Source organism: Myxocyprinus asiaticus, chromosome 34, assembly GCF_019703515.2.
Source record: "Myxocyprinus asiaticus isolate MX2 ecotype Aquarium Trade chromosome 34, UBuf_Myxa_2, whole genome shotgun sequence".
In the NCBI taxonomy this organism is placed as follows: domain Eukaryota; kingdom Metazoa; phylum Chordata; class Actinopteri; order Cypriniformes; family Catostomidae; genus Myxocyprinus; species Myxocyprinus asiaticus.
The window spans coordinates 43,775,903-43,793,376 of NC_059377.1; the positions used below are offsets into that span (position 1 = coordinate 43,775,903).

The 17,474-nt window shown below is 37.9% G+C and overlaps 1 protein-coding gene across 4 annotated transcripts in view; it reads left to right on the forward strand.

The window, feature by feature from the left end:
* The first annotated feature begins 823 nt into the window (after positions 1-823).
* LOC127425090 (collagen alpha-1(XIV) chain-like) overlaps positions 824-17,474 on the forward strand; it is a 95,384-nt gene continuing 78,733 nt past the window's right edge. For 3 of the 4 annotated variants that reach the window (XM_051670733.1, XM_051670735.1, XM_051670734.1), the window contains exons 1-5: positions 824-953; positions 4,056-4,124; positions 13,484-13,600; positions 14,885-15,028; positions 16,232-16,318. In XM_051670733.1, coding sequence (XP_051526693.1) covers positions 4,064-4,124; positions 13,484-13,600; positions 14,885-15,028; positions 16,232-16,318 — 409 coding nt within the window. In that variant the 5' untranslated portion in view covers positions 824-953; positions 4,056-4,063. The remainder of the gene's footprint in view (positions 954-4,055; positions 4,125-13,483; positions 13,601-14,884; positions 15,029-16,231; positions 16,319-17,474) is intronic. The other variant, XM_051670736.1, reaches the window with a different exon arrangement.

Consider the following 17,474-nt stretch of genomic DNA (forward strand, 5'->3'; position numbering starts at 1 on the left):
TTTCTCTCTCACTCACTGACTAACTCACTAATTTTCTCACTCACTCACTCACTCAGTCACTCACTCACGGACTCAATCATATACTCACTTTCTTTCTCACTGACTAACTCATTTTCTCACTCACTCACTCACTCACTCTAACTCACACACTCACTCACACACTCACTCACTGACTTACACACTCACTCTCTCACTCACTCTCGCTCTCACTCTCTCACTCACTGACTCTCTCACTCACTCACTTACTCTCTCACTCACTCACTCTCTCGCTCAATCACTGTCTCTCTCACTCAGTGATTCACTTTCTGATTCACTCGATCACTTACTCTCTCTCACTCACTCACTCACTCACTCACACACTCACTCACTCTCTCACTCACTCACTCACTTACTCACTCACTCTCAATCATACACTCACTTTCTCTCTCACTCACTGACTAACTCACTCATTTTCTCACTCACTCACTCACACACTCTCTCACTCACTGACTCTCTCACTCACTGACTTACACACTCACTCACTCACTCACTCTCTCACTCACTCACTCACTTACTCTCTCAATCATACACTCACTTTCTCTCTCACTCACTGACTAACTCACTCATTTTCTCACTCACTCACTCTCTCACTCACTCTCTCAATCATACACTCACTTTCTCTCTCACTCACTGACTAACTCACTAATTTTCTCACTCACTCACTCACACACTCACTCACACACTCACTGACTCTCTCACTCACTGACTTTCTCACTCACTCACACACACACTCACTCACTCACTCTCTCACTCACTCACTCACTTACTCTCTCACTCACTGACTCTCTCAATCATACACTCACTCACTTTCTCACTCACTCACTCACTCACTGACTGACTGTGCGCGCGCACCGGCTGCACTGGATTTATTCTTCTGATCCGATTTCACATTCAGTTTTATGTTTTAACAGCAGGTGAGTGCGATATTACACGAAACATTAACTGCGTGATAGAGATTTCATATTAGAACATTTAAGAAACTGATGTGTTGTTGTGTGTCCTGACTGAAGTTTGTGTAGTTTGTGAATGTTAAATGTGTTGTTGTGTGTCCTGACTGAAGTTTGTGTAGTTTGTGAATGATAAATGTGTTGTTGTGTGTCCTGACTGAAGTTTGTGTAGTTTGTGAATGATAAATGTGTTGTTGTGTGTCCTGACTGAAGTTTGTGTAGTTTGTGAATGATAAATGTGTTGTTGTGTGTCCTGACTGAAGTTTGTGTAGTTTGTGAATGATAAATGTGTTGTTGTGTGTCCTGACTGAAGTTTGTGTAGTTTGTGAATGATAAATGTGTTGTTGTGTGTCCTGACTGAAGTTTGTGTAGTTTGTGAATGTTAAATGTGTTGTTGTGTGTCCTGACTGAAGTTTGTGTAGTTTGTGAATGATAAATGTGTTGTGTGTGTGTCCTGACTGAAGTTTGTGTAGTTTGTGAATGATAAATGTGTTGTGTGTGTCCTGACTGAAGTTTGTGTAGTTTGTGAATGATAAATGTGTTGTGTGTGTCCTGACTGAAGTTTGTGTAGTTTGTGAATGTTAAATGTGTTGTGTGTGTCCTGACTGAAGTTTGTGTAGTTTGTGAATGATAAATGTGTTGTTGTGTGTCCTGACTGAAGTTTGTGTAGTTTGTGAATGATAAATGTGTTGTGTGTGTGTGTCCTGACTGAAGTTTGTGTAGTTTGTGAATGATAAATGTGTTGTGTGTGTGTCCTGACTGAAGTTTGTGTAGTTTGTGTATGATAAATGTGTTGTGTGTGTCCTGACTGAAGTTTGTGTAGTTTGTGAATGATAAATGTGTTGTGTGTGTCCTGACTGAAGTTTGTGTAGTTTGTGAATGATAAATGTGTTGTGTGTCCTGACTGACCTTTGTGTAGTTTGTGAATGATAAATGTGTTGTTGTGTGTCCTGACTGAAGTTTGTGTAGTTTGTGAATGTTAAATGTGTTGTGTGTGTGTGTGTGTCCTGACTGAAGTTTGTGTAGTTTGTGAATGTTAAATGTGTTGTGTGTGTGTGTCCTGACTGAAGTTTGTGTAGTTTGTGAATGATAAATGTGTTGTGTGTGTCCTGACTGAAGTTTGTGTAGTTTGTGAATGATAAAGGTGTTGTTGTGTGTCCTGACTGAAGTTTGTGTAGTTTGTGTATGATAAATGTGTTGTGTGTGTCCTGACTGAAGTTTGTGTAGTTTGTGAATGATAAATGTGTTGTGTGTGTCCTGACTGAAGTTTGTGTAGTTTGTGAATGTTAAATGTGTTGTTGTTGTGTCCTGACTGAAGTTTGTGTAGTTTGTGAATGATAAATGTGTTGTTGTGTGTCCTGACTGAAGTTTGTGTAGTTTGTGAATGATAAATGTGTTGTTGTGTGTCCTGACTGAAGTTTGTGTAGTTTGTGAATGATAAATGTGTTGTTGTGTGTGTCCTGACTGAAGTTTGTGTAGTTTGTGAATGATAAATGTGTTGTGTGTGTGTGTCCTGACTGAAGTTTGTGTAGTTTGTGAATGATAAATGTGTTGTTGTTGTGTCCTGACTGAAGTTTGTGTAGTTTGTGAATGATAAATGTGTTGTTGTATGTCCTGACTGAAGTTTGTGTAGTTTGTGAATGATAAATGTGTTGTGTGTGTGTCCTGACTGAAGTTTGTGTAGTTTGTGAATGATAAATGTGTTGTGTGTGTGTCCTGACTGAAGTTTGTGTAGTTTGTGAATGATAAATGTGTTGTGTGTGTGTCCTGACTGAAGTTTGTGTAGTTTGTGAATGTTAAATGTGTTGTGTGTGTCCTGACTCAAGCTTGTGTAGTTTGTGAATGATAAATGTGTTGTGTGTGTCCTGACTCAAGCTTGTGTAGTTTGTGAATGATAAATGTGTTGTGTGTCCTGACTGAAGTTTGTGTAGTTTGTGAATGTTAAATGTGTTGTTGTGTGTCCTGACTGGAGTTTGTGTAGTTTGTGAATGATAAATGTGTTGTGTGTGTCCTGACTGAAGTTTGTGTAGTTTGTGAATGATAAATGTGTTGTGTGTGTGTCCTGACTGAAGTTTGTGTAGTTTGTGAATGTTAAATGTGTTGTTGTTGTGTCCTGACTGAAGTTTGTGTAGTTTGTGAATGTTAAATGTGTTTTGTGTGTCCTGACTGAAGTTTGTGTAGTTTGTGAATGTTAAATGTGTTGTTGTTGTGTCCTGACTGAAGTTTGTGTAGTTTGTGAATGTTAAATGTGTTGTGTGTCCTGACTGAAATTTGTGTAGTTTGTGAATGTTAAATGTGTTGTGTGTCCTGACTGAAGTTTGTGTAGTTTGTGAATGATAAATGTGTTGTTGTGTGTCTTGACTGAAGTTTGTGTAGTTTGTGAATGATAAATGTGTTGTGTGTGTGTGTGTCTTGACTGAAGTATGTGTAGTTTGTGAATGTTAAATGTGTTGTGTGTGTCCTGACTCAAGCTTGTGTAGTTTGTGAATGATAAATGTGTTGTGTGTGTGTCCTGACTGAAGTTTGTGTAGTTTGTGAATGTTAAATGTGTTGTGTGTGTCCTGACTCAAGCTTGTGTAGTTTGTGAATGATAAATGTGTTGTGTGTGTGTCCTGACTGAAGTTTGTGTAGTTTGTGAATGATAAATGTGTTGTGTGTGTCCTGACTGAAGTTTGTGTAGTTTGTGAATGATAAATGTGTTGTTGTGTGTCTTGACTGAAGTTTGTGTAGTTTGTGAATGATAAATGTGTTGTGTGTGTGTGTGTCTTGACTGAAGTTTGTGTAGTTTGTGAATGTTAAATGTGTTGTGTGTGTCCTGACTGAAGTTTGTGTAGTTTGTGAATGTTAAATGTGTTGTTGTGTGTCCTGACTGAAGTTTGTGTAGTTTGTGAATGTTAAATGTGTTGTTGTGTGTCCTGACTGAAGTTTGTGTAGTTTGTGAATGATAAATGTGTTGTGTGTGTCCTGACTGAAGTTTGTGTAGTTTGTGAATGATAAATGTGTTGTTGTGTGTCCTGACTGAAGTTTGTGTAGTTTGTGAATGTTAAATGTGTTGTGTCTCTTCAACAGCTGAGAGGATGCGGGTTCATGTGCTGTTGATCCTGATACTGACATCAACACTCAACACACATGCTCAAGGTACATCTGTCTGTCTGTTTGTGTATCTGTCTGTCTGTGTATTGTTATATCCTTCTTTCTGTCATTGTGATTTGTATTCTTTCTATTGCTCTGATCATTCTACCATCCTATCGTTCTTTCTGTTGTTACACTACTAATTCTATCCGTCTATAGTTATTAATATCATTTTATGTATGTATTTTTACATATCTATTGTGCTATATATCTATTATTCTCTGTAGTTCTGTAAATATGTAATTATTTCTATCCATCATCCTACATTGTCAAGAAAAAGTATGTGAACCCTTTGGAATTACCTGCATTTATGTATAAATTTGTCTTAAAATCAGTTTTGATCTCCATCTGAGTTACAATAATGAACAAACACAATCTGTTTTAACTAATAACACACAAATTATTGTTCTTGTACATATTCAATACATCATTCAAACATTCACAGTGTAGGTTGGAAAAAGTATGTGAACCCCTAGACTAATGACATCAACAAAAGCTAATTAGAGTTAGGAGTTGGCAAACCTGCATTCAATTAATGAAACGAGATTGGAGGTGTGGGTTAGAGATACTTTGACTTTGAATGCACTCAAACATTTTGAGTTTGTTATTCACAAGAAGCATCTGCTGACGTGGACCATACCTCACAAAAAAGTGATCTCAGAAGACCTACGATCAAGAATTGTTGATTTCTATAAAGCTGGAAAGGTTTAAAAAGTTATCTAGAAGATCTTAGATATTCATCTGTCCACAGTTAGACAAACTCTCTATAAATGGAGATGATTTAGTACTATAGATACTCTCTCTAGAAGTGGCCGTCCAGTCAAGATGACTCAAAGGGAACACCGCAGAATGCTCAATGAGGTCAAAAAGAACCCTAGAGTGACAGATAAAGACCTGAAGGAATCATTGGAACTGGTTAACATCTCTGTTCATGAGTCTACTATACAGAAAACATTAAACAGGTATGTGTTCATGGCAGGACATCATGAAGGAAGCTGCTGCTTTCCAACAAAAACATTGCTGCCTGAAGTTTCCCAAAGACCATCTTGACACTCCACAACGCTACAGGGAAAATGTTTTGTGGACTGTTGAATCTAAGGTTGAATTGTTTGTGAAGAACATGCAGCTCAACATATAGAGTGAAAAAGGCACCACATTCCAACATGAAAACACCATCCCAACGGTGAAGTACGGTGGAGGGAGTATCATGATTTGGGGCTGCTTTGCTGCTTCGGGGCCTGGACCGCTTGCCATCATCGAGGAAAAAATTAATTCCCAAGTTTATCAAGATATCCTACAGGATAATATCAGGGTGTCTGTGTGCCAGCTGAAGATCAGTAGACGTTGGGTGATGCAGCAGGACAATGACTCTAAACATCAAAGTAAATCCACTACAGAATGGCTTCAAAAAAAGAAAATCCACCTTTTGGAGTGTCCCAGTCAGAGCCCAGACCTTAACCCAATAGAGATGCTGTGGAATGATCTCAAGAGAGCTGTTCACACCAGACATCCTAAGAATAATTTTTGTCTTTTTCATTTTTGTTTTTTCGATCATTTTGGCTGTGTTAATGCCAATGGCATAAATTTAGCCAAAGGTGTGTATGTTTTCAACCTCAGTTCCTATAATACATCTATAATACACTGTGTACACAAAATAGTTCCACTCAGGACCTTCAGGACAAAAATGTCCCCATTGAAACCCATTAAAACTGCAATATTTGATCCCAGTGCCATTAAAGCATAAAATCATGAATTCTATGATATTATGCTTTCATTCCGGAGCCCTGGCTTCAACATTTACATTTTTAATATTTTCCACTAGATGGCGCCATTTTTCTCATGTTGAGCCTATGGAGCAAATACATGCTTTTCCCCTATTCTCCGTTTGCTGTATTATAGAGCACTGCAGACCAACTGAATAAACAAACTGGCATTTAAAGGGTTAAAATCCTAAAAATGAATGAATAATTGGTAGTTATGATCAGGACTGATGTTGGTTAAAAAAATGAACTCATTGAAAATAGAAAATAATATTAATATATTATGTTATTGTGGCAGTTTTTTGACGCAGACATTTTTGTCCTCTAAGGACCTCTGAGTAACTTTTTTAAATTAAGCACATTGTGTTTGTCTATACTTGTGACTTTGATGAATATCAGATCACATTTTATGTCCAATTAATGCAGAAAACCAGCTAATTCCAAAGGGTTCACATACTTTTTCTTGCCCCTGTATGTATCTAGGGGTTTACCTACAGTATATCTGTCCTGTAAGTCTTATCTCATACACACAATTTCTTATAACACTTATTGTTTTATTTTAGGTAATCTATTCAACAAAATAGATTTTTATCCTATCAAATGAAAAATTGTAAAGTCTCATTTGTCATCTTTGTTTATTGTTAATGACACTGAAAATGTAATCTTGTCTTTCACCATCTCACACAAAATACATGGCTGGGCTTGCTAAAAGTGTCAGTGATTGATTGGAAGGAGCGGCATGAACATTTAGTTCATTTACGATCCCGTAAAACATCTTTATATGCGGCAGTTTTGAGTAGCTTCAGGAAACGTGTTTTAGAGGCTTTCGATGAGAGCGACAGCATTCCCTCTCTGAAGAATCATAGAGAGGTTAACACTTCAGTCAGGGAGGAAGCTGCTCACCTGGAGCGCATCCAGACGACACGTTCAGATCTGTTTGTCAAATACCTGCCATCAATCTCACCTCAAATGTCTACAGGATACAGAGAAAACGCTACACATAAACCAGCATCTGATATCAAGAGAAAAACTGTAGCAACGTCTTGGAAAAAAGCTGAAAATACAAGACTGAGGAATGAATGATTAATGGATCTGCACTGCAAGGTGATGCCACAAAATTAGACTATAGTGCGAGCTTTATATTAACCCCATTTATTCACAGTTGGATAATTCAATGAAACAAACTATATGCTTTTTCTGAGTTAAAAAAACAAAAGTTAGCAAGTTCTTAAGACTTAATAGAAGTGTGTTTACGCCCTAGCTGATGGCCTCCTAGTTCCTGCTCGTAACATGCTGCCATGAAACCGGCTTATCTGCAAAACTGAACTATTTCAGTGTTCAGCAAAGTTAATTGGCTACCCGATCACATGTCAAATGACCAATGAGCTTACACCATGCGAGCTGACTGGCTAACAGATAACAATTTGCGGCACGTAGAGTTGCATGGCTTGAGTCATTAATACATTAACAATCAGGGATGCAAACTACTCACCTTTTCTGAGGCTGATTTGCCAATTTTTTTGTTCAAATTTTCAAAATTTTGCTTTAAAGGTGCTGTAAGTGATTTTTAGCCGTTCTACTTACACGAGACTGAGCTGTTGAATTAGCCACGCCCCCTCTTTCCAAACCCCCGCCCTCCAAAGATACCAAATGAGCTTTATTGAGACCGACATGGTGCAGAAACGGTTGTTAAAAGCATCAATAATTCGCTGAAACTTCAATACTGAGAACAGTCAAAATGATTGACAGGTCGAAAGCGTCAGAGACCGCACACACATATTTGTTTGTTGTTTACAGAGACTAGAGTCGTCACAGAGACCGGTGAGATATCTCACAACACTTATTTCAGTAATGGGTTAGTTCACCCAAAAATGAAAATCCTCTCATGATTGACACCTTTAGGGTGTGTTCACACTTGGCAGGTTAGGTTCGATTAAAACAAACTCTGGTGCGATTGCTCTGTTAGTGCGGTTCATTTGAACAAGTGTGAACGCTGTCATCCGAACCTTGGTGCGCACCAAACAAGCGGACCGAGACCGCCTGAATAGTGGGTCTTGGTCCGCTTCCAAACGAACTCTGGTGCGGTTCGATTGATATACAAATGCATCATGGACCAAAGACGTCTAAACGGACCAATAACAGGAAGTAATTTGCCTTTAATACTGACCTCAAGCATACCTGGTTCTTCTCATCATAGGAGCTATGTTGCCCATTACAGTTCGGTACAGGCGTCGGAACCGCTGTCAGCCGTCCTTGCAGCATATCTTCATTTATGTGTGCAATGGAGGAATTCCTGGTGCTGTTTTGACTCCTTTACACATTTCATTAGCTCTTCGTTTGTTCTCAGCTGGTAAAAATACCACCATATATACATATATAAATATAATGAGCGCATTTAGTCCAGCAGCCAGCATTGTTTTGGATGATCGGCAAGTTCCGTCGCAACATGTACGTCATAAAGGCTGTCCAATCAGGTTGTGACCTTATCCTTATGCCTTTGGTTTTGTATCTTTAGGTTCGGTATTAAAAATGCCAGTGTTAATGCTAAGACCTAAGACCTAAATGTATCATTTTATTTTTTGGTCCGGACCAAGAGGACCAATAGAACCGAACTTTTGAAGAAAGTCAAACACATCTGGGATGGTTTAAAGGTGAGCTTACAGCACCATTAAGCTTAAAAACTTCAAATACAACAAACAAATCAACTGAAATATACATCTGAAACACATGCTTTTATTTTCTCACTTTTTCACCTCTCATGAGTTTGCATCCCTGAAGAATAGACCGTTTAAAGCAGACCTATTATGCCCCTTTTTACCAGATGTAATATAAGTCTCAGGTGTCCCCAGAATGTGTCTGTGAAGTTTCAGCTCAAAATACCCCACGGATCATTTATTATACCATGTTGTAAATGCCTCTTTTTGGGTGGAATCAAAAACACGCTGTTTTCGTGTGTGTCTCTTTAAATGCAAATGAGCTGCTGCTCCCCGCCCCCTTTCCGGAAGAGGGCTGTGCCTTTACAGCTCGTGCTTCGGATACTATAGCAACAACAAATCAGAACCAATATGATTGACACCGTAAAGACCGGAGTGTTTTTCAGCCATTTAGCAACGATGGATGAGCAACACAAAAATATACGGTAATGACATTAGCTGTGCGCTATAACGAGACATTTTAGGGGGTTGTCTTGCATCATGCGATTTGCAAACATTCCCAAAATATAAAGTGCGATACTTACATCTTCAGGATATAAAGCTGGAACACGAACAGATGGTACTGATCCGTGCTTGAGGATCAAATATTTAGAAAATCCTGCTTTATATTGACCCTCATTCACAAAGCAGTCCGGTGTAAAATGATTTGCACAAACATACACAAATTTTGGTATGTTTTGGGGAACATTTTCTTCAAAGACAAAACTTGTCCACTGCGTCTTCAGTGGCTCTGATGCCGGGAGTACATGAAGACTCTTATGTTCACTTTTACAGCCAACAACAGAACACGTATGACGCTTACGAAGTTGAGACATTATACTTCTCACTGTAGCTGCTCCAGCGTGGAAAGAAATGGCGGACTGTGTGTCGATCACTCAGGGGAGGATCTATGATAATAGGGTGGAGTCCGTCACCAGTCGTGGGCGTGGCCTGCTCTAAAGTGACGTCACTTTAGAGCAGATATGAAAACCAGTCATTTTGAGACACTGTTTTTGATTAATAGAAATATAAGAAAGAGGAGTGGGTGGACTTTTAACATTGTAGGGTGGTTGTGTACACACACTGCCGACTCACATGTATGTTCAAACACCATGTAAAAGTGAATTTTGCATAATAGGTCCCCTTTAAACATTATTCTGTATGTGCCAGTAAAACTGTAATATGTGTATTATGACTATTACTTTCTTTTTTTGGAGTTTGACACAGACGTCATCCTGGGGAAAAGTGGATTGAAAGGAATATTCCAGGTTCAGTCCACAGCATTTGTGTCACAATATTGATAACCAAAAATAATAATTTCAACCCGTCCCTCCTTTTCTTTAAAAAAAGCACAGATGGAGGTTACAGTGAGACACTTACAATGTAGGTGAATGGGGCCCATTTTTGAGCATTAAAGTACAAATATGTGTGTTAACATGAGTTAAATATAAAATCACTTATTAACCGCATCTGTGTAAGTTATAGACAATTTTACAACTTCATTGCCATAGTGATGTAATGTCAACAAACCCAAAAACCCTAAAATGATGATTTAAACAACTTTACATCTCAAATAATGCACAGAAGAATTAATGTAAGTGCTTTTATAAAATCATAAGCGTCACATTTCTGCCTTTAAACCCTCCAAATATTGACCCCATTGACTTCCATTGTAAGTGTCTCACTGGAGCACACATTTAAAGAAAAGGAGGAACGAGTCCAGACTTGTAATATTCTTTTAATAGCTGTGATCATTCTGAAAAAATGAAACCAATTTTTGGCAGTTAGTCCACAGTATGTTTGAACAGTTTCAATCTGAGTGTGAAGAATAACATGCGGCAGCCCAAAAATACTCCAGACATGAAGAGATTTTAATGCAATATAAACAAACATGTATTAATAATGAACAATAGTAAAATGAACAAAGACTAATAAATGCTGTAAACAAAGTAAACAAAGTATTGTTAATTGTTTGTTCATGATACCTAATGCGTTAATTAATATTAACAAATGGAAGCCTTATTGTAAAGTGTTACCACATATATTTATATTTTTTAACTTCATTTATTATGTGTTATTTATTATATTAAATGATCTTTATTTGGGGGCATTTTCTAGCAAATATTCATATATGCATTTAACTATGATTAATTATTGGACTTTAATCCAATAAAAAATTTGAATCGATCGACAGCCCTAAATATTAGTAATCTAAAAGCACACAAAAGACTGGAAGAGAGCCGGGATTGTTTTCCCCCCGTTGAGAGGAGAGTTTTCAGACCCGTCCGTCACTAAGGTTGGTGTTCTTGACAGTGTTTTATATCCTCTGCCTGCTGCATCCTGCTGAATGAAGATCTGATCTGAAGAGAACAACATCATCATGAGCTCTTTACTGAACAACACAACTCACTGCAGTCTGTGCTCGTCTGTAAAGACAAACCTGTCTGCTAACCGACACAAACGCTGGTTTGTGGGAGATTGCACTGTATATTGTGTTGAAAAAGAATGATTTGGGACTGGCTGACAAGTGTGAGTGTGTGTGTGTGTGCATGACGGGTGACTGCGGTCTTTCCCCGTGGCTTACAGGGACTCGACACAGGAATAGACCCTGTGGATCTCTTTCCAAAAGTCTCACTCTCTTCTCGTTCTGTCTCACCACAAAGCCAACCTGCCATTACTCGTCCATTTATACAGGCAGATGTGTAGCGAGGAGATAGTGAGACTTTGCTTGTCACTTCTGTGGCTTACTTGATTTCCATCTGTTTGACACTGAAACACAGATGACGACACACTTTTATCTTCTCAGAGCTCGAACTAATTAACCACTAGCTCTTAAAGGGACAGTTCACCCAAAAATGAAAATTCTGTCATCATTTACTCACCCTCATGCCATGCCAGATGTGTGACTTTCTTTCTTCTGCTGAACACAAATGAAGATTTTTAGAAGAATATTTCAGCTCTGTAGGTCCATACAATGCAAGTGAATGGTGACCAGCACATAAAGGCAGCATAAACGTAATCCATAAGACTCTATTTGATGCCAAGGACCCCCAAATATGATCAACTTGCGATGGACGCCGTCCTAAAACATAGAAGGTCCCTATATATTTTTGTGTATAAATACAAGAGAAAATGTATAGTATAGTAATTCATGCTTTGCATCACATAAGCAAGAATACGCAGATATAAAAAATCTGATGGTTTATTTATAATTATTTAAGTAAATGTATGCCGTTGTATTGTTTATAATAATTTTTGTGTGTAATATAAAAAAACACCTACCAAAATGAATGAAATCCCTTTAAATGTAAAGCATGTCAAATATACTGTAATAATTCATAATATACATTTGTAATGTTCTATCATAATACGCAAAATGTGAGTTATATTTAAAACTGAAAAAAAATTCACATATTTTTAGAAGTGCACAATAATCTTTTTTCCCCCCCACATCAATTGTCATGTTATATATATATATATATATACACCTTCTATTTATCTTCCATTGTGGCTCTCTTAAAAGTTTGGCCTGTCATCTGTTCAACAGATTTTGAAATTATTTATTGTTAAAACAATAAAACAGCTTTTGTAAATGTAGTAAATTTTTTTATGCATTATTTATTTATATATATATATATATATATATATATAAACGGTAATCTGATGAAAAAAAATAAGGTAAGTGGTAAAAAATCGGTACCAGCCTACAGTTTCTTTGTTTAAATCGGTATAATATCGGCCAAAAATGTTCATCTCGGTGCCTCCCTAATTTGCAGGAAAATATTTAGCCAACTTTGTAGTAGAAACATATGTTTTTTCTACCCAATAACTGAGTTCCAAGGACCCCCTAGCACCCCCTCATGGCCCCCAGTTTAAAAACCTCTGGTTTAATCCATGTCTTCATAAGTGATATGATAGTTGTGGGTGAGAAACAGATCAATATTTAAGTCCTTTTTTTACTATAAAATCTCCACTTTCACTTTCTTCTTTTGTTTTTGACGATGTCATATCACCACCTACTGGGCAGGGAGGAGAATCTAGAGTAAAAAAGGACTTAAATATTGATCTGTTTCTCACCCACACCTTTCATATTGCTTCTGAAGACATGGATTAAACCACTGGAGTCGAATGGATTACTTTTATGCTCCTTTATGTGCTTTATGGAGCTTCAAAGTTCTGGTCACCATTCACTTGCATTATATGGACCTGCAGAGCTGAAATATCCTTTCAAATGAAAAATCTTCATTTGTGTTCAGCAGAAGAAAGAAAGTCATACACATCTGGGATGGCATGAGGGTGAGTAAATGATGACAGAATTTTAATTTTAGGGTGAACTGTCCCTTTAAGGGGTGTTGATACTGACAGCGATGTGTGACTGGAGATTTCACTGTGCAAAGACTCGACTTCCTGTACATGACAGTTTTGAGGTTATAAGTATAGCAAGTATAGCTGTCATTAAAACACAGTACAATGTGTATTTTCCATTGGATTTTCTACTGGAAATCAATAATAATTTTCAGAGATTTGCCATTTTCAAGCACAGTGAAAATTGGTGCAGAATTACATTTTATGCATTTATTCATTGGCGACAACCAGTGAGAGTGCACACAGTGATCCGACTCCTAAAACAGTTGGATAATGCAGTCAAGTAGGAACAGCTACTAGTAACTGACAGCTCGGCGACATGACGACCTCCAGCGGTTTCATTGCTGTCAGTCTGAACGCCCCTTTAGACAAATTGTCTTTATTTTGTGATTTAAATGCAGTAATTGTGTGTTTACTGTGGAGATGCTGGTTGAAATACGATTGAGCTTTATTCATCTACAGAGTAACTTTAAATCCTAATTGAAGAAATAATTGAATTGAAGTGTTTTGTGAGTGTGTCAGATATGTTCTGTCATTGTGTTTGCAGTGTCGACTCCCAGAAGACTACGTTTTAAAGAGTTGAGTCCCAGCACGCTCAGTGTAACCTGGAAGGAGCCGAAAGGACAGTTTGACGGCTACAGGCTGGTGTACAGCACTGATTCAGGTGAGCGCTCGGATTGGATGGTTGACTTTTAGAGCAGCTTTTAGGACAACGGTGGCTACCGTATACTGTGCAATATATACTGTACACTGACATAGTGTGTGAAAAACTATGTAACATACAATAGAGTGGAACAGGAAGTAGAAATCCCATTCATTTATCACAGACGAACTCATTGTCTTTAAAGACAGACCTACGGTGAGCTTCGAGGTTGTTCATCGATGGTATATTCTTCTGTTCATTTATTCATTGTTTAAAAATCATGTTTGATAGCGGAATTCATGGTAAACAACTACATTACCCATGATGCAGCAGAGAAAGATCCACCAATCAGAGAACCGCGGCCAACGAAACCCACGAAAAGCGACCGCGTGCTCCCATGATGCACTGTGAATGATGTAATCGAGTCGGTCTCTTCACCCTTAAACTACTTCTATATTTGCACATATCGGAATATTTTGCAGTAAATTTAAAATATATTGTTTCTGTTCTAAATCAATAGTTTTATATATTCCCATCGGTTTTCATTCGATGACATCATTCGCAATGCTTTATGGGATTGTAGTCTGTGCCCTCATGAAAGACTATTTTACCTCAAATCAAAGTTTGTGATGTTGTGATTCACCTCAGAGCTGGTTGTTTTGGTTCATGACTCACAGCTCTTTTATGAAAAGTCAAGAGGAAAAATGAATGGGGAAAAAACTTCCGGAACCGTCACGGCTGAAAAAGTGGGCGTGCACTGTTGCGCTCTATAATAAATGTTTCAAACAGTAGTATGCTGTTGACAAACATCCTCACTATCTCAGAAATGAATATACAAATATTCGTTCATTAATGATATTTTGAGTTCAAATGTACTTTTGGCAGTCTGATCATATGACGAGTCACAAAAGAGTAGCAGATCGAGTAGATCTTTGGAGTATTTCATGAATACTGTAATGCTGAAGTAAAAATGGTTCCTATTGCTATTGCAAACTTAACCTTTAAACATGAAGACTTTTTTTGGTTGTACACCATGTACACATGCAGACAGACATGTGGGTGTTGCGTGACGTCTCACGGCATGAGCGTTGAGTTTTCATGACCGCATGTTAAAAATGAGAAGTCCCTGTCGGCACAGATGAAGAATGTAGCTGTGTTTGAACATGGAGGCTTTCCTGTCCCCTACAGCAAGCGTCGAGAGAGCGTCATCTCTGTTACTCTACAGGTCACATCACAGCAGAACTGGGTCAGATCTCTTTGCTTTGGTTCTGATTCTGTGTGTTTGTGTGTTTTGTTCACGTTCAGGAGGAGCTGAGCACGAGCTGTTAGTGAGTAAAACTGAACCTAAAGCCGTCATTGAAGGGTTTGACCCCAGTAAAGAGTACACAGTGAAGATCACAGCCGTCAGAGGTTCTGACCAGAGTAAAGCACTGCAGGGCCGCTACTCAGGTGAGCCTTTGCACAAGTTTTAAACACATGCAATTGACCCTTAGCTAAGCTCCGCCCCTGGTTACTGTTGCTTGCTCTGACAAGCTTTGCCAGACCTTAGTGTTAGAATGGGAGATTGCCGTAGGTGTGTCAAAATATTCAGAATGAAAAGTGACATTGCAAAACATTTTTATCAGAATTTTTTTTTAAGAAAACGTTAATTACACAGTAATTTGATTAAAAACTGTGGAGACTGTGAATCTGAACAGCGGCAAACGCTTATCAGTCATTTGATAGCAGTTAGACACGTGATGACAGAATTGCTCATAACATTTCTACAACATACACTGGTGTTGTGAACTGTTTATTTACCATTGCCTCTACTATGACCTGATTCAATACATAAATAAATCAACGTTAAGTTACAAGCTTTACCTGTTACAAGTCACCCAGCAAAGGGTGACTTGTAAATGATTTTATAAACTTCAGCCTTAAACTACCAAACACACATGACTCCTGAAGACTCCCATTAAAAACAAGCAAACGCTTGTCAGATGAATATAGCAGACGGCAACGGTAAGACAGGATTGGTCAGAAACACCTTTAAGGCGGGGCTTTGTTAGAGGTCAGTTCACACATTACACATCCCGTGACCTTTGCATGTCTCTTAATTAAATATCGAGTCGACCGATGCCGTTATCCAGAGAGCAAGGTAGCCGATTGGCCAACAAAAAAACTGAGCCACTATGTTTGATTTGCTCATATTTAAAAAATGCATAAATGTGTTTGCACGATTTTTGGCGTACTGTGAGGTCATCATCATGTGAGGTCATCGTGAGCAACAACTTGCTACAAATAAATGAATAAGTAAATCGTTTAGCTAAGTTTTCAATGGCAGCAAACTTAAGTGCTTCTCTTTCACCATGTTGCCCCATTTTTGTGGGGGGGCCAAACAATTTAATTATTTATTTGTAGCAAGTTGTTGCTCACGATGACATCACAGTTATGCCATTTTGTTGTTTACAAAAAGCAAACTCGCAATCTCCTTTATGCATTTAAAATATGAGCAATCAAACCCTGTTTTCTTTTGGACCACCCTGTAGACTATATAATACAGACTATGTAAGGGGTCTTCATAATGTTGTGGTCTGATGATGTTCTTGCATTTTGTGTTTTATTTGACTGTTTTTTTATAAAGATTTGTCTCTCGTTGTGTTCTGTCAGGATCAGTGTCGGAGTTGAGTGATGTCATCGGACGGCCAAATCAACAGGACACCAGCATCATTGAGCAGGGCAATGGGATCTCTGAAGGTGAGGTCAAAGGTCAGGCTGAGGCGTGACACGGTGTCTGACCGAGAGGGGATAAAGAGACACAATCGCCAATGATCATGTCACCTCAAATCTCCAAATCTTTTTGAAAAGCGTTGTCAGTGTGAACGCCCCTTTAGATCATTCTGAATAAATCTGAACAGACGGGAGCGTCTCGTGGTAAGTCTTCACATCTGTCTCATTCCTCTCTTTCAACAGTGAAGTCTTCTGAGTATAATGTCACTGTTCGGTCATACATTTAGATGGAGGATATAAACACACACAGACAGGAAATGCTGACGGGTTTTGGCTGTAGAAACGTGACATTAGTGTGGAGACTGAGGGCATGTTTGTGTGTGGTGGTGTGTGTTTGTGATTACAGGGAACAACTGCTGAAATGAGAGGGAAAAAAAAGCTTCTCTGTCAAGCTTCCAAAAGTCTCTGTCTGTTTCAGGAATGTGTATTTTTTCTTTGCCTTTAGTTTTTTATTCTCTTTTTAAAGGCATCTTTCTCAGGAAACAGTGTTGAGTTTTCTAAGCTGAATCTCTTTTTATCACTATATAATTTTAAAATATTACTGCTGAATTTGAAGTTACATTTTCACACCCAAAGTACGAGGACTGTAACCACCATAGACATTGAGGTATGGCAAAAATCTGACAAAAACCCTATTTCCCTTCTGATATTGTAATTGCGATTAGTTTCAATTAATAGAATTTACTTATTTTGTTTGGGGCATGCCATATTCTTTACGCAGGCTACACATCCTAAACAAGCTGTGAACTGTGTTCCTCACAGTGTTGGGTAAGTTACTTAAAAATAGTAATCCACTACAAATTACTTATTTATCTAAAACTGTAATCAGATTACTTTACTAAATACTTAATTGAAAAAGTAATCACATTACTAATTACTTTACATTTAAGTTACTTTCTAAAACACTTCTGCTCAACAAATTCAAAATAATGTCTATATTATATACTTCTACGCAATGACTTGTTACGTTAATTCATGTATTATACATAATATATTAGAAATAAGCATAACTCTATATTGTACTTAAAAGTAGTTAAATTAATTGAATGTCAATAACTGTAATCTGATTACAGTAATTTGAAATGTAATTCATTACACTACTTTTGACTAAAATGTATTAGAT